Source organism: Cucurbita moschata, unplaced genomic scaffold (genome assembly GCF_002738365.1).
Source record: "Cucurbita moschata cultivar Rifu unplaced genomic scaffold, Cmos_1.0 Cmo_Scf00016, whole genome shotgun sequence".
In the NCBI taxonomy this organism is placed as follows: Eukaryota; Viridiplantae; Streptophyta; class Magnoliopsida; order Cucurbitales; family Cucurbitaceae; genus Cucurbita; species Cucurbita moschata.
In genome coordinates, this window is record NW_019268532.1 from 1144729 (window position 1) to 1167918 (window position 23190).

At 36.3% G+C, this 23190-nt stretch overlaps 5 protein-coding genes across 6 annotated transcripts in view; 1 reads left to right on the forward strand and 4 right to left on the reverse strand.

The window, feature by feature from the left end:
- LOC111454010 (esterase AAEL000016-like) overlaps window positions 1–2239 on the reverse strand; it is a 4869-nt gene extending 2630 nt beyond the window's left edge. Inside the window, exons 1-6 of one of the 2 annotated variants that reach the window (XM_023095278.1) lie at window positions 1868–2239; window positions 1702–1800; window positions 1579–1620; window positions 1222–1348; window positions 504–605; window positions 261–414 (exon numbers count right to left, since the gene is read on the reverse strand). In XM_023095278.1, the coding sequence (XP_022951046.1) occupies window positions 350–414; window positions 504–605; window positions 1222–1348; window positions 1579–1620; window positions 1702–1800; window positions 1868–2149 (717 nt within the window). In that variant the 5' untranslated portion in view covers window positions 2150–2239 and the 3' untranslated portion in view covers window positions 261–349. Of the gene's footprint in view, window positions 1–260; window positions 415–503; window positions 606–1221; window positions 1349–1578; window positions 1621–1701; window positions 1801–1867 lie in introns of those variants that run through there. The other variant, XM_023095279.1, reaches the window with a different exon arrangement.
- Window positions 2240–3304: 1065 nt separating this feature from the next.
- LOC111454009 (esterase C25G4.2-like) lies at window positions 3305–5936 on the reverse strand. Its single transcript, XM_023095277.1, has 6 exons — window positions 5558–5936; window positions 5381–5479; window positions 5258–5299; window positions 4915–5041; window positions 3479–3580; window positions 3305–3390 (listed from the first exon to the last, which is right to left on the reverse strand). Exons 1-6 carry the CDS (start codon window positions 5837–5839, stop codon window positions 3326–3328), a joined length of 717 nt encoding a protein of 238 aa, XP_022951045.1. The 5' UTR covers window positions 5840–5936; the 3' UTR covers window positions 3305–3325.
- A 3910-nt stretch (window positions 5937–9846) lies between these two features.
- Window positions 9847–11641, reverse strand: LOC111454337 (purine permease 3-like). The gene is made up of 2 exons (XM_023095789.1): window positions 10904–11641; window positions 9847–10280 (listed from the first exon to the last, which is right to left on the reverse strand). The coding sequence occupies exons 1-2, from the start codon at window positions 11606–11608 to the stop codon at window positions 9927–9929; spliced, it is 1059 nt and encodes a 352-aa protein (XP_022951557.1). The 5' UTR covers window positions 11609–11641; the 3' UTR covers window positions 9847–9926.
- Window positions 11642–15648: 4007 nt separating this feature from the next.
- On the forward strand, window positions 15649–18912 carry LOC111453988 (protein DETOXIFICATION 27-like). The gene is made up of 8 exons (XM_023095244.1): window positions 15649–16121; window positions 16208–16749; window positions 16836–16922; window positions 16994–17050; window positions 17135–17373; window positions 17452–17570; window positions 17660–17749; window positions 18616–18912. Exons 1-8 carry the CDS (start codon window positions 15843–15845, stop codon window positions 18685–18687), a joined length of 1485 nt encoding a protein of 494 aa, XP_022951012.1. The 5' UTR covers window positions 15649–15842; the 3' UTR covers window positions 18688–18912.
- An 855-nt stretch (window positions 18913–19767) lies between these two features.
- LOC111453990 (RING-H2 finger protein ATL34-like) lies at window positions 19768–21464 on the reverse strand. Its single transcript, XM_023095245.1, has one exon. The coding sequence runs from the start codon at window positions 21407–21409 to the stop codon at window positions 20144–20146; it is 1266 nt and encodes a 421-aa protein (XP_022951013.1). The 5' UTR covers window positions 21410–21464; the 3' UTR covers window positions 19768–20143.
- Window positions 21465–23190: the final 1726 nt, after the last annotated feature.

Here is a 23190-nt window from a genome sequence, read left to right on the forward strand (position 1 = left end):
AATGTTTTTTTTCCAAAAAAAAAAAAAAAAAAAACATATTTTGGGTTCCATCTTTCACAATATTAACGGACGATGATTCAGGATCGACCCTAATTTAAAAAGGGTCAATAATAAAATGATGATATTTAGTATTAAATTATAGTTTACTGTATATTTTATATTTGATATTTTATTACAGACAAATATCTAGATATTTATAATTCCCTTTCTATATATTACTATTTTCATATTTTTGTAATTTATTTGATTATAAATAGACAACTTTCACACACTGTTTAAGTGCGGTGTATTAAGCAAACATTCTCACCACCATTATTATAATTATTGTTATACATAATTGATAGTTTAATTAAACATCGGATGTGTTTGAAATCATATGAATGAAAGTCTGCATAATCTTCACAGCTTCGTGATCTGAAAATATAAAATATAATTTTGATAATATAATAAAAATTAGCATAAGGAATTAAAAAAAATAAATGTGAATTAAATGTAAATATTACCAAGCGTAGGTACTATGTGGCCTTTAGAATGATAAATTACTAACGGGTCAATAAATGATTCCAGAAGCTTCACTCCACGTGGCTTCATCGGGTCTCGCTCACCTGTCACCACCGTTTCATACAACTATATTCTTAATTTTTTTAAAAAATAAATTTAATTAAAAATAATACTTTCTTTAAAAAATACAAATATATATATATATATATATATATATATATATATATATATATATATATATATATATATATAAAGTTTTATTAATATTCTTAATTTTTTTAAAAAAAAAAACTTTAAATACACTGACATAAAAAAAAATCTTTTACCTAAAAATGTCATCTAATCATTGGTATAAGGCTAGAGCTTATGCTTAAAGTGGACAATATCATACCCAGAGTGATTCATCGAATTACTTAGATCTAAAATAATAACATCACATTTATACGATACCCTATAGATATCTACATTCATATAGATATATTGATTTTACATCTCAACCATTCATCGTCCGATCTGTTATATATTTTCAATTTTTTAAATACTTATAATTCATTTACTCAGATATCATGTTTTCGGGTATATAATCACTTATGTTTAGAGTGAGCCACATGTTAGACTCTAGTCTACTAAATAGATAGCTATATTATCGTCAAAATACTAGGTCTACTAAAGGCACGAAAATAGATGGTAAGTTTGTCACATCCCGGTAACAGAGAGTACCCAGAAAATGGAGGGATGGGCATCCAATGGAAGTCGAGAATGCTTCGCGAGGCAGAAATTGGTTGAATTTTGCTCCGCTGACGATGATCACGAACTTGATCTTGGGGACTTTTGTCAAACCAGCTCCCTGCAATCCATTAATCCAAAACTTAACCATTTCTTACAAATAAATATACTTAATTATTTTAATTTTTTTTTAAAAAAAATAAATTGTTTATCTATGTTATAAATACCCCTACCCTATCCATATTATCATCCAAGAAATACTTTCTTGTAGGGTTAATAAAGAGTGCGAGTGTTTCTAGTTGTGTTCAACGCTGAATTGAAAGATTCAAATGATCCGATTTGTTTGTTTACCGATGCTTGAAGTCCCGGTAGCGCGGCCGATAACGTCGCCCCCTGAAAATGTTTGCGAACGGATTGAAATTGAGAAATTCATCTCTAGATCGTTAATCGATTAAGCTTCATTTGGTCAATTACCTGTGAGAAACCGAGGAGTCCATCAAATGGTTCGTGATTAAGCATGTAATCCTCGATGAATGAGAGACACTCCTCGAGATTTCGATGTTCTGTGAAATCCTAAAGAACAGTGGAAATAAATTAATCGATTGAGATAGCAAAATGAAATTAGATGAAGCAACCGCACCGCACTGAATTGAAACCACTCGAAATAGGGAGGATCGAAGAATCTTTCAACATCGGAACTTCCTTGTGCAAGAAATGGAGCGTCGAGAAACTGGAGATCGAGTTGATCGAGGACGGACGCCGGCCATTTTCCGAGCTGCTTCTTGAGGATTTCGCCGCTGGTTCGGAATCCATGGAGGCAAAGAAATCTAGGTTTTCTTTGCAAATTGACTTCTGGAGATCTCGGTTTCCGACTCGCTGTGTGAAGATGGAGAGAGCTGAGGGGATGGGAAAATGAACTCATTCTGTTAAGATTTTTCCTAACCCCAATTTCACCTCTCCTAGAAATGGCTAGGGGATCTATTTATTTGTTTATTTCATGGGGAAAGGGGTATTTTCGGGATTAAGAGAGATTCCGTTAGACATCACAGTCCCAAAACCGAAACCATGGTAGAATAGGCTAAACTTCTCTTAATATCTATAAAAGCTATTAGATTCATGATGGTAGCAGCATGTGTAAGAGCCGAAATCTGAGTACGGACCTTCCATAGCATCAAGTAACCATACCTGAAGGGGAAATTGAGCAGATTTAGCAACTGCACATGCAAAAGATAGGACCGCCCACAAACTAACAAATAATTAATTAACCTCATTGTTATAAATCAAGTTATTGAATATTTTAAATAAATCCCGAAATTCAAAACTCTTAAGCTCTGAAGATGTATTTAGTGGAAATGATAGACTCCTCTCAATAATCTTCTACAGATTTGAAGATATGATATTATCAACAATTGATGTAAAAGGAGAGGGGAACGAAACATTTCTTATAAGTGTGTGAAAACCTCTCCTTAGTAGACGCGTTTTAAAACCATGGAGTTGATGTTGATAAGTAACGAACCAAAACATACAAATATCTGCCAGTTGCGGGTTTGAGCTGTTACCAATGGTATCAAAGGAGGCATACTAGTGAAGATGCTAATTCGGGGTGGATTGTGAGGTCCCAAATGAACAAAACATCGTTTGTAACGGTGTGAAAATATCTCCCTAATAAACGTCTTTCAAAATTGTAAAATTGTCGGCAATATGTAACAGGTCAAAACAGATAATATTTAATAAATAAGAGAGCAAACTCATCTGCCTAACCTCATCTAAACCTTCTAATAATGGTACTCCCCCTCCATAGCTAGGAGTAGAAAGATTTCACTATCATTGTCGTCGTCATCAACATTTTAAGTTCAATACCATTTGAATGCAAATATCTGATGTTTAATTTTTTTAGTCAAAAGTTATAATGTTTTAATTAATTAATCTATGTTTTAGTCGGCCGAAATTATACCGAAAAAGATGCAAAAGAGATTATATTGATAACAAAAATAAAGAAGCCACATGAACTATATGCATTTGTGTTTGAAATGATGTAACAGTCCAAACCCACGGTTATTATTATTATTATTATTATTATGCATAATTGATAGTTTAATTAAACATTGAATGTGTTTGAAATCACATGAATGAAAGTCTGCATAATCTTCACAGCTTCGTGATCTGAAAATATAAAATATAAGGTTGATAATATAATATAAATTAGCATAAAGAATTAAGAAAATAAATGTGAATTAAATGTAAATATTACCGAGTGTAGGTACTATGTGGCCTTTAGAATGATAAATTACTAATGGGTCAATAAATGATTCGAGAAGCTTCACTCCATGGGGCTTCATCGGGTCTCGCTCACCTGTCACCACCATTTTATACGACCTTACTAAATTAATAAAAAGAAAGTAAAAATTATATATAGCCTAATGGAGAGAGTATCATAGGATATTGTTCACTTTGAGTATAGACTCTCATAGTTTTGCTTTACTTATATTAATAGAGAGAGTATTATTTGTTTATAAATCCATGATCATTCCCTAAATTAGCCGATGTGGGACTTTCATTTTCCAACCATGATATGAGTTTTTTAAATCTTATTTTAATACTTTTAAAATTTTATGAGTATTTTTAGTGTAGTATTAATGAAACTTTTTAAAATTTAAATTTATTTTTAAAATATAATATTTATGATTCTAAAATTAAAAGTTAAAATATTGAAATTTTTAAAAATTTAAAATTTAAAAATATATATTTTTAAATAAATACAAAATTTAAAAATATTTTTATTAATTTAACTTTAAATACATTTCTATTAATAAAAAAAACAGTCACATAACTAAAATATAACTATTATTTTACTTCGAAACTAAATGATGCACGGGACTAAATTTCAATAAAGGACCACAATTAAAGATTATAACACGTGTCACCACATTGATATTGAAATTTAATAGACATTAATATTTACAAACATAAATATTACTACTAATAAGATATATAACTTATTAATAAAAAAAAGATATATATATTTGAAAATTTGAAAATTTGAAAATTTGAAAATGTGGAGTGTTGGATGAAAGTATCACGTCAGCTAATTTATGATCCCTACCAAAAGTTATGTACTGTGAGCTGTTGTTGTTACTCTCTTGCTTGCATATATATAATGTCTCTTTAAAAAATCTCTTTTTGCCCTCGTTTTCTAAAACCTTCTTCTTAAACCGAGGCTAGAGGCTCGAGCATACGTCACTTGGTTGTAGGCGACGTAAGAACGAATTGGCTTAACTCACTTGTCGTTGGAAAGTGAGTGCCGCACAATCGCAAGTCTGCTGCTATCAAAGAGTGCAATTGTGACAAGTCATGGGTTTATAATTGGTATCGCGCCATTTGGAAAACCCAAAACAAAACCACACGAGCTTAGACTCGAAGCAGACAATATCATACCAAGATCTGAAATAATAACATAACGATATATTGATTTTACATCTCAACCATTCCTCGCCAGATTTGTCATATATTTTCGATTCTCAAATACTTATAATTCATTTCCTCAACTATCACGTTTACGCCAAGTATTATTACTTATGTTTGGAGTCAGTCAAATGTTAGACTCTAGTCTATTAAATAGATAGCTATGTTATCGTCAAAATATTAGGCCTACAGTTTGTCGCATCCCGAATTCGTAATAGAGAGTACCCAGAAAATGGAGGGATGGGCATCCAATGGAAGTCGAGAAAGCTTTGTGAGGCAGAAATTGGTTGAATTTGGCTCCGCTGACGATGATCACGAACTTGATCTTAGGGACTTTTGTCAGACCAGCTCCCTGCAATCCATTAATCCAAAACTTAAACCATTTCTTACACATAAATATACTTAATTATTTTAGAATTTTTTTTAAAAAATAAATTGTTCATGGGAATCCCTACCCTACTCTGTGTTATCATCCAAGATATACTTTGTTGTCGTGTTAATAAAGAGTGTGAGTGTTTTTACAAAAAGATGTGTTCATCAATTCAAATGATCCAATTTGTTTGTTTACCGTTGCTTGAAGTCCCTGTAGCACGGCCGATAACATCGCCCCCTGGAAATGTTTGCGAACAGATTGAAATTGAGAAATCCATCTTCAGATTGTTAGTTGATTAAGCTTCATTTGGCTAATTACCTGTGAGAAACCGAGGAGTCCATCAAATGGTTCGTGATTAAGCATGTAATCCTCGATGAATAAGAGACACTCCTCGAGATTTCGATATTCTGTGAAATCTTGAAGAACAGAGGAAATAAATTAATCGATTGAACGAGTTTGTGATAGGCGAAATGAAATTAGATGAAGCAACCGCACCGCACTGAATTGAAACCACTCGAAATAGGGAGGATCGAAGAATCTTTCAACATCGGAACTTCCTTGTGCAGGAAATGGAGCGTCGAGAAACTGGAGATCGAGTTGATCGAGGACGGACATCGGCCATTTTCCGAGCTGTTTCTTCAGGATTTCGCCGCTGGTTCGGAAGCCATGGAGGCAAAGAAATCTAGGTTTTCTTTGCAAATTGACTTCTAGAGATCTCGGTTTCCGAATCGCTGCGTGAAGATGGTGAGAGCAGACGGGAAAGGAAAATGAACTCATTCTGTCAAGATTTTTCCTAACCCCAATTTCACCTCTACTAGAAATGGCTCGGGGATTTATTTATTTGTTTATTTCATGGGAAAAGGGGTATTTTCTGGATTAAGAGATAGATTCCGTTAGACATCACAGTCCCAAAACCGAAACCATTGTAGAATAGGGTAAACTTCTCTTAATATCTATAAAAGCTATTAGATTCATGATGGTAACAGCATGTATAAGAGCGGAAATCTGAGTACGACCTTCCATAAGCAGATTTAACAACTGAAAAAAAAAAATAGGACGGCCCACAAAATAACAAATAATTAATTAATCTCATTATTATAAAAGTTATTAAATATTTTAAATAAATCCCAACTCTCTGTCTTTCTTACTTATAAATCAATTTAGTCAAGGTGGGAAATGATAGACTCCTCCCAATAATCTTCTGCAGATTCGAAGATATGACATTATCAGCAATTGATGTAAAAGTAAAAAGACGATAAATTGTAAAGAGACTGAAGACTACAATGAAGGTGGTAGTTGTTATGATAATTTTATGTAACATTCCACATTTGTTGGAGGGGAGAACGAATGAAAACCTCTTCTTAGTAGACGCGTTTTAAAACCATGAGATTGACGATGATAAGTAACGAACCAACGCAGACAATATCTACTAGCGTTGAATTTGAGCTGTTACAAATGATATCAGAGTCATATATTAGGAGGCATATCACCGAAGACGGTAACTCTCAAGGGGTGGATTGTGAAGTTCCAAAGAAACAAAACATCGTTTGTAACAGCTGTTGACAGTATGTAACCGGTAATAACATATCATATTTAATAACGTAAAAGGGTAAAAGATATTTTATTGATAAATAAAAATTAATTGAATAATGGATGATTTGGTGTAAACAAAGATCATACCTATTGCATTATATTTTATAAGTTTCAATGTAATATTTAATATATAAATAAAAGAAAAGCGTTAATAAGTATTTAATCTAATAACAAAAAATTATTATTTATTATAACTATTATTGTAATAAAAGCTATACTTTACTTAAAAGTATTTCTAAAAATTCAATAATATCAGCTAATATTTTATTTTTAAAATATACTTAAAATTTAAAAATTTTCATTAATTTATTTCTTTGTACTTCTTGTTTGGTTTAGAGTTTAGGAATTATTCGTACAATTCCTTTGAATCGTTGCGAGTAAGTCCGGGTAGAAAGACTTGAAAAACCTCATCTAAACCTTCTAATAATGGTACTCCTGCTTCATAGCTAGGGGTAGAAAGACTTGTGTAAAAGATAATAATAATAAGTAAATAATAATTATAAAAATAAAATAAAATAAAGAAGTAAATTATAGACTCTCTCCCCACCTTCTCCAAATATCTCCCCAACCCGTCCAACTGCAAAATGATCTGCAAAAAAACCAAGAAAGGAAACAGAAACAAAAATAGCAGATTTTGGGAAGGGAAAAATGGGAGAAAGAAACATAAAAAAGATCACAGATTGTGGGAGAAAAAATGGGAGATGGCCTTCACTTCAGGCAGATCTAATAGGAATAGAAAGAGATAGAAAAGTCATCAAGTTAGGTCTCATTTTCTTTTATTTTTGCACGAGATAGAAAACTTATCTTAGATCTCTCTTTCAATTATTTAGATTTTTGGATATAGGATTGAAAATCAAAATTCGCTGTGTCAGTTGCATCTAAATTGAATCATCATTTTGAGGAAGGAGAAGAAAATAATAATGGATGGATGCATAGCCATTTTTACTCCAGGAAAAATTAAAATAGATTGGAAATGGTTAATGACAGTAGTTTTAGGAAAGAAAAGAAAAAATTCAAAATCATTTATCTAATTAATTAGAATCAAATTTCCCACCTACATTACCTAGTTATTTAGATGTTAATTAACAGTTAGAAATCATGTCAGATCTTTGAATGAGATCATAGATCTCTCTTTGTACCATTTTTGAGAATTAGATCAACCCTTCATTTACTAAACTGTTAGAATTAAATAGGGAAGAAAAGAATTAAACAGAGAAGAAAAGAATTAAACAATAGATTTGAAAAAGAATTAAACCGAGAGAGATTTGGAAAAGAATTAAACCGAGAGAGGTAAAGAAAAAATATATTTAATTAAGTACAGAAAAGAAAAAAAAAGTAAAAGAAAGGAAATTGTATATATTTAACTAATTAAATACAGGAAAGAAAAGAGAGAGACAGTAGGGAGGACAATAGAAGATTTGGTGAACAGAAACAATTTTACAGAGTAAATACATAGAGTAAAAAAAAGATACCAAGCTATATATATATATATATATACATATTCAATACTCATAAAGTCTATAATGCTCGCATGAAATTTAGCACATGAACCATGGTAGGAGTTAGAGAATTAAACATGAAATTGATGTTATGGATTCTTATAGGTTGGCTTGGATACAAAGGGAAAAATCGAATTTTCATTAAGGATAAATTGGTCACACCTGTATAAGCTAACCAGGTAAGTGGCCTTACTATAGGATAGACTAAATAATTGTATGAGTTATGATGATGTGTGGATTATGATGCTTGATGATATGTGCGGTATATACATATTTTGTTGAGTGACGCTTGATATGTTTGACGCACGTGGTGACATTATGATGAGCATGATGATTGCATGATTTTTACCTTAATATGATGTTGTTTTCCATATTGAGCATGCCAGATGATGATGAGTGCCATATTGCATCATGTCGTTAGATCGACGTAGGACACAACCCTAAGAGCATGAAAATGATATTAATATAAATATCCACGAGTATGCGTTACCTAGAGTAACAAAGAGATGAGACTAGAGGGTTGTGTCAGAAGAGACATTACGATGGATTTAGAGGGACCTCATGCATTTTGTATGAGCTACTTCTCCTAGAGATGATGAGTGCGGACGTGCACCTTATGATGAGCGCGAATGCGCACAGGTGCGAAAGCACACAGATGAGGGTGTTCATGAGGCGCATGACACTATGGGGTTCCGCTGACCTCCGGACGTCGCTACAGATTAGCTTGACCAGAGGGTCCAGGGGGTGTGCGAGCGCCCTGGGGACTCACACTCGCACATGTGGATCGTGTGTAGGGAAGTACTACACATCCAATTTGTCCGAGACTGAAGGCCACCTCTAAGATGATTAGAGATAGGTCCCTAAATCATGATTGCATGTGTTTGCATTTGCATGGCCCCCTATAGTGGGGCCACTTATTGAGTATTGTTTGAAATACTCAGGTCGTGTGCTACTTCATTTTTTAGGTAAAGGCAAGGTGCACTTGTACGGAGGATGGCGGCATCGCGAGTAGAGACTGTGGCACGTGCATAGGGTAGACTCATATTTAAATTTCTAGTCTTAAGTTAGAATAGGTTGTTTTACATTTCATTCTTGTAAATTATTTTGTATTTGTTTTTGTTTTCTCTAAATTCCAGTATTTCATATTTAAACACGTAAGATCATGACTGTGTTTTCCAAAGAAGAAGTTGTTTTAAACGTTTTTTGAAATTTACGTTATCAATTATGTTCATGTAAGAGTTATATTTTCGCATTATAGATGAGCATGAGACGTTAGTAGCGACTCTCAGTATGTGGAAATTTAAGGTCGTTACAACTTCACTATCATTATCGTCATCATTATTTTAAGTTCAAACGATTTGAATATAAATATCTGATCTTTTAATTCTTTGAGTCACATGGGTTAAATGCATTTGTGTTTGGAATAGTTTTTTAAAACGCGTTTACTAGGGAGAAATTTCCACACCCTTATAAACAATACTCCGTTCTTCTCCCCAATCGACGTTGAATCTCACAATCCACCTACCTTCAGGGCCTAGTCTTCTCGCTGGCACTCGTGGGACACTTTAATCCACCCCCTTTCGAAGCCAGCGTTTTTGATGGCACACGGTCTACTGTCCCCTCCCCTTCGAGGCTCAGCCTTCTCGCTGATACATCGCCGAGTGTTTGGCTACTAAAGAAAGAAATAATGCTACTTTTTAATAGACGACAAAGTTATTATTACTTTATATCATCTTTACCAACATAAAGCATAAAGTTACATAAAAAGGATGTCAAACACTTGAAATTTGAGTAGCTGTAGCTTCAGTCTTGTGGAGTTGCAGCTGAAGATTGTTGGTTTTATTGTTCTTAATATCACCATAGAAATAAGACACAAAACCCCAAAGATTTAGAGCCAAAGAAACTCCCTTCTCCGCCTTAAACTTCTCCTTGAATATAATTACTGCTAGAATCTCAGTCACCGGCAATAGAACTGCGATTACTATGCCGGAAAACAGAGACGACGAGCTGAAAATAACTCCGATGGCTCCCAAGAAGAACCCTTGCCAAGCTATGGCGCTGCATGCTAATACCACGTAGTATGCCGTCTCCCCTAGTCCAAATTCTGCCGCTTCTCTAGGAATCACCTGTTGTAATTATTAATCAAAACCCATCATTTAATTTCTCAAAAGATTCCATTTTTATTACCTTAATTGGACAATATCAATGATTCTAATATGATATCACAATCTTTTAAAGTGGAGTCTGTTAGGAATCACGATTCTTCACAATAGTATGATATTGTCGACTCTGACCTTAAGCTCTTATGGGTTTGGTTTGAACTTACCCAAAAGGGTTTATAGGAGATAGTATTCTTCACTTATAAACTCATGATTTTCCACTAAATTAATCAACGGGTGACTCACTTCCAATAATCCTCAACCATCCTCTCCTTTAACAAAGTACACTATAAGTCTCCCCTGAGGCTTATGGAGCTCTCGAATAGCCTTCCCTTAATCGAGCCTCGACTTTTTTCTTTGGAGCCCTCGAACAAAATACACCCTTTGTTCGACACTTTAGATTCAGGGGCCGAGCCTCGATTAAGGGAAGTCTATTCGATGGCTCCATAATCTTCTGACGAAGTTCTATGGTATACTTTATTTTTCTTAACGGCTTTCTGAGTGAGCTCAAAACAAAATCAGGAGAGTTTAAACACAATTAATAATAAAAACCCATGATTTAATTTGGGAAAAGATTGGATTTTTAATACCTTAAAATCGTTGTTGGCCAACATCCCGACGGTGCAGACGACGGTGGCGAAGAAAGACAATACCAGCTGAATTTCCAGCACTAAGGTGTACGTAATTCGCTGTCGGGATTTTTTGTAAGTTAATTCCACAAGCGGCAGAACGAATCCGTACAACGCCGCCGCGGCTAACGTCATCAAGAATCCGGCGATGTACTGTTTGGTGGAAACTCCGGCGGGGCGGTCTCCACTCGTGTGCAATGCAAGTACCGCGCCTCCAATTGTTATTAAAACGACGGCGTTTATCGAATAAGATGTGAATTTCTGTTTCACTAGTAGGTAAGCGAAACCGGCTGTGAAAGCAAGCTGGGTGGCGATAATCAATGCCGAAGTTGAAACCGGCAGCCGAGCCACGCCGTAAGCGTACAAATAATCGTCGAAGCCGGTGATGATGCCGATGACGGCGGAGGCCAAAAACAGCCGCGGCTTCATGAAAATCATCTTCGTTTTGTTGGCAGATTCCGATGACTCCAGGGCGGCGGAACGGCGGCGGTGGAAGTAACTAAATATCAACGGGATGAAAATCATCGGCCAGCCACCGGTTTCCAGCCAGCTGGAAAGCCACACACGCTTCCCGCCGTGGACGAAATATAACCGCATAATCAACGGACCGCCGCAGTTGCCGACGGCCAACAAAAGGCAGTTGAAAATAAGAAGAGCCCTTTTCATGGCGGCGCTCTGTTTCTTCGCCGTAAAGACTTTGAGGGTCCGTTTTAAGGGAAGTAGAGAAGATAAAAAGTGGGGACAGAATGGTCATTAACCAACCAAGGTGGAAATATAATTCAATACCAAATTATTATTTTCTTCAATAATTAGTTATTTGATTTTGACGGATAATTAAATTTGTAATATTTTCCGGCACCAAATATATATAAAACAAATTAATAGTTTGTATTTTGTATTTTGTTTCTCGTTTTTGGAAGGATTCATTTCACGTGACAAAATCCAAAATTTTAAAAGTATTTTAACCACGAATAAAGGGTGATCATAGGTTAAAACACTTTTTAAACGCAACCCAATCGTCCAAGTTGATAAATTTTCCAACCTAAACAATGAATTCAATCCAGAGACTCAACGTCCTCACTGACATATCATCCAGTATCACTTCTGATACTATCTGTAACAATTTTAGCTCATCACTAATAAATATCGTTATCTTTAGACTTTTTTTACTCGCGAGTAAAAATGTTTTTTTTTTTTTTAATTTAATATAAATCATTGATAAAACATAGTAGTGGGCATAATTTAGATTGCCATCACGAAAATAATGACCGGACGGCGTAATAGCAGCTTTCCATTAATTTATGTCTAATTATTTTTTTTTATTTCTTAAAATTATTTTATAACCAATGTGGGCCCAGCGTTGACAAAATAGAGTGGGTTTGAAACCCACCTTCTTTTGTCCCATTCTCTTAGCTGTCGCGGTTTCAAATTTACCCTTCATCCTCTTCATAATTATCTTCACCAATTTCACTTTAATTTTTTTTTAAATTATCAAAATTCTTCTTCCCAAGAACTATATTAATATATATATATATATATATATATATATATATATATATATATATATATTCAACGTAAGTGGGACCTGAAAGACACGATCACTGACCTGAGTAACAAGAAATTCTGTAAAAAAAATACAATTGTTTGCCCGTAAAAGTCTTTCTGCGTTCAATCAAACTACACAGAGTGAATCAGTTCCTTCTGGAGATATATATTTAAATTTTATTAATTAAATATAATTTTAAAAAATATAATTTTGGATTTAATTATGTAATTTAACAAATTTCAATATTCTATTTACATATAATTTTGTTGGAAAAAAGAAAGGATGTGTGTCCCGCATGCGTGCCACGTGCACCTGATAATTACTGATTTTGGGTAACAAATTTCCACTTCAAGAAATCTTTATTAATTTAAAAAATAAGGATATTTTTATTACGTTGTACGTGGTTTCCAATGAATAATATATTAATTTAAAATATATTTTTAAGTCACAAAAAATTAAATTCTTTATTTTTCATATTTTTTTTAATAAAAAATTTGAAAATTTGGTAGAAAAAAGCCACATTTATTCATACACTCCCTTTATATTTCCTTTTCCTAAAAAGGCAACTTCCTTTTTTTTTTTAAATAAATATTTAATAATAAAGTAAAAAGTAGCCTATTTTTATTTAATTTAATAGTTTAGCCTCTAACTTTTTTATATTCGTGGCTTTATAAAGTTCGTATCTAATACCGACTTTGTGACACTGAAATAAAGAAACAATACATGAATGAACTGAGATCATATCCAAATAAGAGTAATTTTGATAATAGAATGAGCGAGACAAACTGCCTCTTTCATAGGAAACATATGAGCGAGACAAAACTTATTGGAATAACTCGTATTGGGATGTGAGAATCGTTTTCACTCTTAAGAACCAAAGACTAGGTAACTTAATCGTGTCGTAGGGGATACTGCAGAATGTTAGGATTGTCGGGTGTCGAATCTGGATTCCAAATCTTGATCTGAATCTTAGGTATGAGTCGTCTTAGTCGCATAATTTACGAGAAATACAACTGGGCTCCTTAAGAATCACTTTATAAAATGTTCGGTGTTACTGACCACCCTTTCAAAAGTCATCCAAACATTATTCTTCCTCCTACTTATATAATTTTATTCTGCTTTCTTTTAAGATTATCGTAAAAATAGATGATCGAACCATTCGCTTTTAAAATAGTAACAATCGTATATCTCACTCAAATTTACAGTTAAAAATAGTAACCATCTCTGCCTCAACTTGGTCCGCCCTAGCCATGATAACCAACACGACCACTTGAGCTTTTGACACATGAAGTAGCTTTTCTAGTGCCCATGTGGTTGGTTTAGGCACGGGTGCGACTGAGTATTCGAGTCTAAATTCGCTTCCATTTCGAGCCTTTTTGAACTTTTGTTGTATTTCATTAGGTCCAAGAACGGGTTGGGTTCGTACGAAGTTGGTGGATATTGACTTCTTGCTGTGATCATTGAGCTATCATTAATAAGTGGTAGTGTGGCAGGCAGTAATGAGACACCGTGATCGCTAGCAACTATTTCTCTTTGAATTTTCTTTTCGGACTTTCACTCAAAGTTTTAAAACGTGTCTGCGAAGAAAAGATTTCCACGCTCTTATAAACATGTTTCGTTCTTTCTCTAATCGATGTGGGATCTCATATATTCGTACTTAAGCGTTCCGATATTTGCATATAAGGAATATCGATCCCTTACATTCACACCTAGGAACCATAATATCTCCTATATGCATACAACAAATATCGATCTTTGACCTTTGTACCACAGCGTAACGATACTAGTTATATTGAATATCGTCCCCCGACTTTTGTAGTCGAGACCTCTCAATACCTTTACTTTACTTTCGTTAAAAATAATACCAACCATCAACCATTTATACCCGAGGCCCTTATATTTAACTCACTTCCTTTTATCACAAGGTTAGTTTTGTACTATTTATTCCAAAAAACCTCGTAAATTCCTTACGTACAAACTCAATGCTAATAAGAACACGTAAACAATTTCGAAAAGAGATACTCACTGCAACTAACCAAAAGATTAGGGTAATTCCTCTAATGTGAGCGAAAGTGTTCGAATTGACTCGAACCAACAATAAGCAGACACTTAAAAGGATTCAAAAGGGTCTATTCGGACACTTTCGCTCGCATTGGAGGTTGTTGGTTCGAGCCAATTTGAACACTTCCGCTCGCATTCGAGGAATTACCGACCATGAGTACTCCAAGGTGAGAGTATTCACGTAATAAATTAATTAAAGAGAATATCATAAATATAGAGATAATATTAGACTCGTGTAAAGGCCAGAATTAATATTAATTAAAAATTATAATAAACTATGTAACCTAATTATTCTGCATATATTAAAAGCCCACGTGTCACTCTAGTCACATGTTTTAATTTAATTTTTTTTATGTTATAACTTTATTCGACATACAAAAAGTGACTTTTTGCTTACTTGTAAGTGAGCTGGCATGACAGATAAACGAGTAAATTCTCTACGTAACTTCTAGAAAGTAAACAATAATTTATTTATTAATTATTTAATATCATAATAATATGAGCAATCAATTTTTAATATTTTTTTTAAGGAAAAAAAACATTATTGACAGATATTAAAATAATAATAAAAAATAACAAAATACCCTTTATCAGGGCAGTGTGTTTTAAAGTCTTGAGAGGAAGTCAAAAGATGACAATATCTGTTAGTGGTGGGTTTGGGCCGTTATACAGTTTGAAAGGTCGGTGAAGGGAAAGCAAGATTTTGGAGCAAGGGTGGTTGCCTACCCTTGCCATGGCTCATTAATACTTTCCCATTTTGTCTGCACAAACAAATTAATTGAGCCAACGTACCATCTGGACCGGTTCGAATTTAAAATGTATTTATTAGTGAGAGGTTTTTACACTGATTTCTCTCTATTAACGAGAATTATATTCCGCATCTCGATCCCCACTCGTAGTATCGTACTGTCGATTCCGATAAGTGCATAGGGCGGAGGTGTGGTAAAGGTCGACAAATATGTGAGCGATGAGTTGTGTTTTGGTTCCTTAAACTTTGTAAACGTGGAGGGTTCAATGATATTCTAAATCTCTAGGTGTGGATTGCTCCGTCGTCTAAGTTGACCACCATCAACTTTCTTATCAAAAAGTTCATCTTTTTATAATCAACTTGTTCATACCATTTTGAACTCTCCAACAATTAAACATCATATTTTATAAAGATAATCATTTGTTATGAAATGAAGAACACCACCCAATTGCTGCGTGGGAGATGAGCTGCCGACTCATTATAAATTCAATGGATCTTCCTCCTGTTTTCAAACCCACTCTCTGTTTTTCCTCTGTTTCTTACAAATGGGTGCTGTTGTTAGAACCGATCGCGACGGTCCCAATCAGCCCCTCCTCTCGCCCAAACACAATATAGCAGAGAATCGAAGCGAGGATTTTGTATCCAAATTTTGGGTCGAAACCCAGAAGCTATGGCTAATCGTTGGCCCTTCCATATTCAGCCGTGTCGCGAGCTTCTCCATGAACATCATCACCCAAGCTTTCGCCGGTCATTTGGGTGATGTCGAACTCGCTTCCATTTCCATCGCCAACACTGTAATTGTCGGATTCAATTTCGGCCTTCTGGTAAGTCAATCAATTTTGAATCAATACTCTGTTTCATCGCCAAATTTGATCGATCCCTTGTTTCTTTCCTCTGTTTTGAACTTCAGTTGGGTATGGCAAGTGCGCTAGAGACGCTGTGTGGGCAAGCATTTGGAGCAAGACGATACCACATGTTGGGTATCTATTTGCAGCGTTCATGGATCGTTCTAACCCTCTGTTGTTTCTTCTTACTCCCTGTGTACTTCTACGCCACACCCCTTCTGAAACTGCTAGGCCAAGCCGACGACGTAGCAGAGCAATCAGGGGTTGTGGTGCTTTGGTTAATACCCCTTCATTTCAGCTTCGCGTTTCAGTTTCCATTACAGAGGTTTTTGCAATGCCAACTCAAAACCCAAGTGATCGCTTGGGTCTCTTTAGCTGGATTAGTAGTTAATATCGTTGCTAGTTGGGTTTTGATTTATGTTCTTGAGCTTGGTGTAATTGGCGCCGCCATAGCTCTGGATATTTCTTGGTGGGTTTTGGTTTTGGGATTGTATATCTACACTGTCGGTGGTTGGTGTTCTTCAACTTGGACTGGCTTCTCCGTTCAAGCCTTTCAAGGGCTCTGGGATTTCACTAAACTCTCCGCAGCTGCTGGCCTCATGCTATGGTAACCCCTGCTCTGTTTTGCTCTGTTTTACTCTGTTCTGTTCATTTACACGTTATATTAACTTCATTTCTTATGGGTATTTGCAGCTCGGAGAATTGGTATTACAGGATACTCGTCTTGATGACAGGGAATTTAAAGAATGCGACAGTAGCCGTCGATGCATTGTCCATATGGTACACAAATCTCTTTGAAAACCCAAAAAAACTTGGTTTTTTTTACTAAATTTTGTGTCAAATTCGTGCAGTATGAGCATCAATGGATGGGAGATGATGATTCCTTTAGCATTCTTCGCCGGCGTTGGGTATAATCTTTCTCTCCTGTCATACTTAATTTCCATAACAAGAGATGAAAAGTTCTAAAAGTTCGAAACGTATGAAATAAACAGAGTACGGGTGGCGAACGAGCTGGGAGCTGGCAATGGGAAAGGAGCCAAATTTGCGACAATTGTCGCAGTGGCACAGTCGACAGTGATTGGCGTAGTGATATGCGTTGTTATAATGATTCTTCACGACAAAATTGCTTTAATTTTCACGACCAGCAGCAGCGTGGTGGAGGCTGTGGGCACACTGTCAAGCTTGCTAGCTATCACCATTCTGTTGAACAGCATCCAGCCAGTTCTTTCAGGTTAGGCCGACACCATAAAAGACATCATAATTGTGTTTGAATGAAGAAGTAAATGGTGTTGTTTGTTGATGAACGCAGGCGTAGCGGTGGGATCAGGCTGGCAGTCTTGGGTTGCGTATATAAATATTGGTTGCTATTATGTCATAGGGCTCCCTCTTGGGTTCATCATGGAATGGGTTTTACACTCGGGTGTATTGGTAAGGGTTATTCTTTTAATGTTTAAGATGTTCTTGAATGATTCTATATTTTGATTGAAAATTTGAACTTTTTTTGTGTGTGTTTGAAGGGTATTTGGGGTGGAATGATCTTTGGAGGCACCGCTGTTCAAACGATTATATTAGTGATTATCACCGTGAGGACTAATTGGGACCGAGAGGTAAGTCTTGAACATTCAACTTTGATTTTGATTATCCAATTGAGTTATTGAATTGGTTGATCTGAGATATCATATTGGTTGGAAAGAAGAACGAAGCATTCTTTATAAGGGTTTATGCGTTTTAAAATCGTGAGGCTGATGGTGATATGTAACGGGCTAAAGTAATATATCTGCTAGTGGTAGGTTTGAACTGTTATAAATGGTATTAAGAGCTAGATATCGGGCGGTGTGTCAGCGAAGACGCTGTTCCCAACGGGGTGGATTGTGAGATCTCATGTATGTTGGAGAAGGGAACAAAGTATTAGGTGTGGAGACCTCTCATTAGCAGACAAGATCTGCTAGCGGTGGTTTGGGCTGCTGTTACAAATGGTATTAGAGCTAGATATCAAGTAGTGTGCTAGTGAAGACGTTGGCCTCTAAGGTGGTGGATTGTGAGATCTCATATCAGTTCGAGAGAAGAACAAAGCATCCCTTGTAAGGGTGTGAAAACCTCTCTCAAGCATATGCGTTTTAAGATTGTGAGGCTGGTGGCAATGCATAACGGGCCAAAACAAACAATATCTACTGGAGGTTGATTTGAGTTGTTACAAATGATATCAGAGCCAAACAAGTGTGCCAGCGAGAACGCTGGGCTCTCAAATGGGTGGATTGTGAGATCTCACATCAGTTAGAGAAGGGAACAAAACCGGTTGGAGAGGGAAACGAAGCATTCATTATAAGAACGTGGAACCTCTCCCTACTAAGGGCATTTTAAAACCGTGGTGGCGATACGTAACGGGTCAAAGCGGGCAATATCTACTAACTGTGAGCTTAAACTATTTCAGTTAATTGATTCTAACATAGTTGTTTATTAACCTTAATTTTAGGCGGAGAAAGCACAAGAACATGTGGAAGAGTGGTCGAGTCCTCAACAAAACAACAAGCCTCTTCTTGCCTAAAGTTCGTCTATTTTTTTTTTTTTTTTAAGGATCGAAATGATTTATGTTGTTGGTTTTTTAAAAGCTGTCCATTCATGGTATGTTCTTTCAATTATGGTGGCTACCTAAAATGATTCAAAAGTTAGGTAACATGTGATACAAAGAATGTGTCAAATGTGACGATGGGAGGGGAAGAACAAGGAGCAAAAAGCTGTTGGCAATGAGATTCCTTGTTTGTTTTGGTTACCTTGCTGTCTCTTTAACCTTTCAATCACATTCCATTTCTATTACCGACATCTAATTATTATCCGTTTCAAAGCTCTCTTTAACTTTCTCTTCAAACGTCTTTATTCGTTTAATAGAGTCATGATGCAATGTTAAAATTTCTAGAGAATAAGTTGTTATCAATCTCACGAACCCGACATGACGATTAGTTAGTATTTTTTATAAAGTCAAGTTGATATATCGGAAGATTACTGAACTTGTAAGATCTCATATCGACTGGAGAGGAGAACAAAACATTCTCTATAAGGGTGTGAAAACCTCTCCCTAGTGAACATGTTTTAAAAATATTGAGAGGAAGCCCGTAAGAGAAAGCTCGAATAAAACAATATTTGCTAGCGGTAGGTTTGGGCTGTTACAAATGGTAGCAAAGCAGTAAATGTGCCATAGAGGACGTTGGGCCTAGAAGAGGGGTGGATTGTAAAATCTATATTGGTTGGAGAAGGTAGGGTGTGGAAACCTCTCCTCAGCATACGCGTTTTAAAAACCTTGAGAGAAAGCTCAAATAGGCAATATTTGCCCATAGTGGATTTGGACGGTTACAACTCGTATTAGAGTAGACATTGGGAGATGTGCCAGCGAGGATGCTGAGTCTCAAAAGGGGTGGATTGTAAGATCCAACATCGGTTAGAGAGAATAGGGTGTAGAATACGTGTTTTAAAAACCTTGAGAGGAAGCTGGAAAGAGAATGGGTTTGGACGATTACAAATCGTATTATAGCAGACATTGGGAGATGTGCCCGAGACACTGGGCCTCAAAAGGGGTGAATTGTGAGATTTCACGTCAGTTGGAGAGGATAGAGTGTAGAAACTTCTCCCTAGCATACACATTTTTTAAAAAGTCAGTCCGAGGTAGAACTCCCGAACGGATTACAATTGGAATTTAAAAATGTTCCAAATCGGCCCAATTTCAATACTAATTAACCCAAATTAACATCTAAACTAATATTAACTCAACCATAATTTAAATCTAAACTATTCTATTTATATAATAATAATAAAAATAAAAAATAAAAGAAGCGAAGCCTTCCTCTATACATGTGTTTGTGACATGCGCCAATCAAATGGGAGGGGATCATCAATGACAGCCAACGAACTTTGACCGTTTCCTCCTTTTTCCCCAATAAAAAATTGACTTTTTTTTTCTTCACAAAACAAGACCAAGTAAACACAAAGGCCCAACTCGGCCCAATTCTTCAGCCGCCTACGTTGTCGTTGACTTTGACTTCCCCGTCGACATCACCCGGCAACCTGGAGAACGGCCGTCCACTGCCATCTCCGTTGACAATCACATCCTTTCTCGAGCCCTCCCTTCCAAGCAATGGCGTCGCCGGTAACAATGTCCGCCGCCACTCCACCCACCCACTTCTACTCCGATTCCCCAAAAACCCATTCTTCCCCACCTCACTCCGGTACCCCTGTCTCGAACTCTGCTCCCTCGGCAACGCCACGCAGCTCCTCGCCCGATTCAAATTCCAATTCAACAGCTCACTTCGTACCTCCTCCGGCAATCTCAGCGTAAACCTCTGGTAATCCCCCCCTCTTCCGATCAGCGAGTGCCCCGTCGAATGCGACCGTGGGAACAGCCCGCTCAATCGCCATCCCGTCGATCGCGACCGAATTGGACCGTTCTGATTCAATCCCTCATTTGGGTTTATCAAACTCACTTCCTGCCCTTGATTCCCCTCCGGAATTCGAACAATTACCTGACCACTTTCCGATCCGATCACCGGTCCGCTCCGGTCAATTCCCAAATCGGAATTGAGCAACGCAGCAAAGGATACATCGCCGGGTTTTGGGACAAGGCTAGCGCGGCAAACAGGGCAGGTCGAGTGAGACACCAACCACGCGTCGATGCAATCGGCGTGGAAGACATGGCTGCATTTCGGCAACAACCGGAGCGTTGCATCATCTTCGAATTCGGACAAACAAACGGCGCATTCCAACGACCCATTTCCGATTTTAAGCCCTTTCACGTTGGCGTATAGAAAAGTGGGGAAAGTAGCTATAACATCGGCGTCAAGGCCACGCGCAGCCGTTCTGGATCGGGCGTTGGTGGCAGTTTGGGCGGTAGAGAGGAGGAGGCGGCCGCCGAAGTGTTGGTCGGTGCATTGACGGGTGTAGACAGAGAGAACGGCGATGACGATGAAGAAGCAGACGAGAACAATCAAAACGATGGCCATTCGTTTGCTGATGGTCTGTTTAAAAGGGTATAAATCAGGGGGACTAGGGACGGTGGGTTGGCCGGATTGGGCGGTGGCGAGGGAGGAGACGTCGGCGAGTAGGATAGAATAGAAGAGAAAGGCGGCGGCGACATGATTGAGGGCGGGAGAGAGCATATCTGGATAAGGTAACAAAAACAGAGGAAGAAATGAATTTGTAGGAGAAAAGGAGGAGTGATTGAAACAGAGAAAGGAAATGGTGGCTGAAGAGAGACGGAAGTGGGTTTGACTGACAGACATGAGATGGTCTGAGATACCCAATTCTTGCTAAGTCAAGTCAATGGCGGCATCTATAAGAGGGAACAACTACAATTATATATATATATATAATACGTTGTTACATGGGACGTCGAAGTAAAAAGAGAGGTACATGAATGAATGGATATCACATTCGATTAAGAGTGATTTTAATGATAGAATGACTAAGAAAAGCGAATTGAAAGTCACTGTTTATACTAAGCAGGTGTACCTTTGTAACGGTCCAAGCTCACTGCGAGTAAATCTTGTTCTGTTTGGGTTTTGAGGAGCTTTAAAACGCGTTTGCTAGGGAGAGGTTTCCACACCCTTATCAGAGGTGATTTGTTGTCTTCCCCAACCGATGTAGGATATCACAATCCACCCCCCCTCCCCTTAAGGGCTCAACGTCCTCGTTGACACTCGTTTCTTTCTCCAATTAATGTGGGACCTACACAAAATCCACCCCCTTCGGGGACCAGCATCCTTACTGGCACACCGCCTCGTGTCTACCTCCCTTCGAGAACAGCCTTCTCACGGGCACATCACCTAGTCTTTGGCTCTGATATCATTTGTAACGACTCAAACTCAAAAACGACAATATCTGTTAGCTGTGGGCTTGAGTTTTGTGATGCATATGAGTGAAGGAAAAATATACTGAAAATATTTGAATTGGTTTGTGTAATAGTCCTATTCTTAAAAAGCGAGAAGTAAATAACAGTGACGGTTGAGTATATCTTTAACGTCACGAAACCAAAATTCTAAGTGTTTTTTTTAATTGGATTGGCTTGAAAATTGAAGGCATGTGTTTGAAATTTTATTAAGAAAATGGAGAATGATATCCTTACGCATTTAATTAAATTAATGTTTCCAATCATTTTTTCAAAAAAAATAAAATAAAATAATGTATACAATTTTATTATTCCAATAAACTAATAAATTCATTGAAATTGACTATGTCATGCATTTAAATTCAACTACCTAAACATTATAGATTTATTTTAAAGGTCTCGGGTTTAAATTCAAATTAAAAAAAAAAGATAATATTAAATTTATAAAAATAAAATAAACAATTTTAAAAAAATTAATTGTAAATAACGAACGCTAACTAACTCAAAAATTAAATTAAAAAAACCGAACACTAACTTGAACGCAAGAACTGGTTTGGTCAGGATTTAGGTAATTAGTTAAAAACGGTTTTTTTTTTTTTTTAATTTTATATATTTAATATTCATTAAAATAAATAATTAAATAAAGAAAAAAAAGTTGAAAACAAATTTTCAAATCATATATCATTGTTATTAATTATTGGTTTTTAAGTAAAAAATAAGATTATTTTGACCAAAGAAATGGTTGGAAATTAATTTAATTCATTTGTTGGACTTTATGTTATGATGTGTATAGTTGTATATTATATGATAGACGTTATTAATATTTAATAAATGGTCATTTTCATAGTCTTCATATATATTAAATAATTTACACAATTGCTGTAATGGGCTTGGGCCGGGTATTGTCTCCACCCCAACTCTTCTCATGGCCCAATCCAACGGAACAATTTGGGCCTACTAGCTCCTTTCAAACTTGGGCTTGGGCCGGTTTCACATTTATAATTAAATAAAATAAAATTAATAGAAATAAATAAATGAATAAAAATGTAAAAAAGGTGGGGAGTAAAAGACACGACAAGGGCGGTGGCGTGGCGGGTAGTTGGGCTTAGGCCTGGTACATGCTGGTGTAGGCGTTGGTGCTGCCTCACCACGTGGACCCCTTGACAACACGTGTAC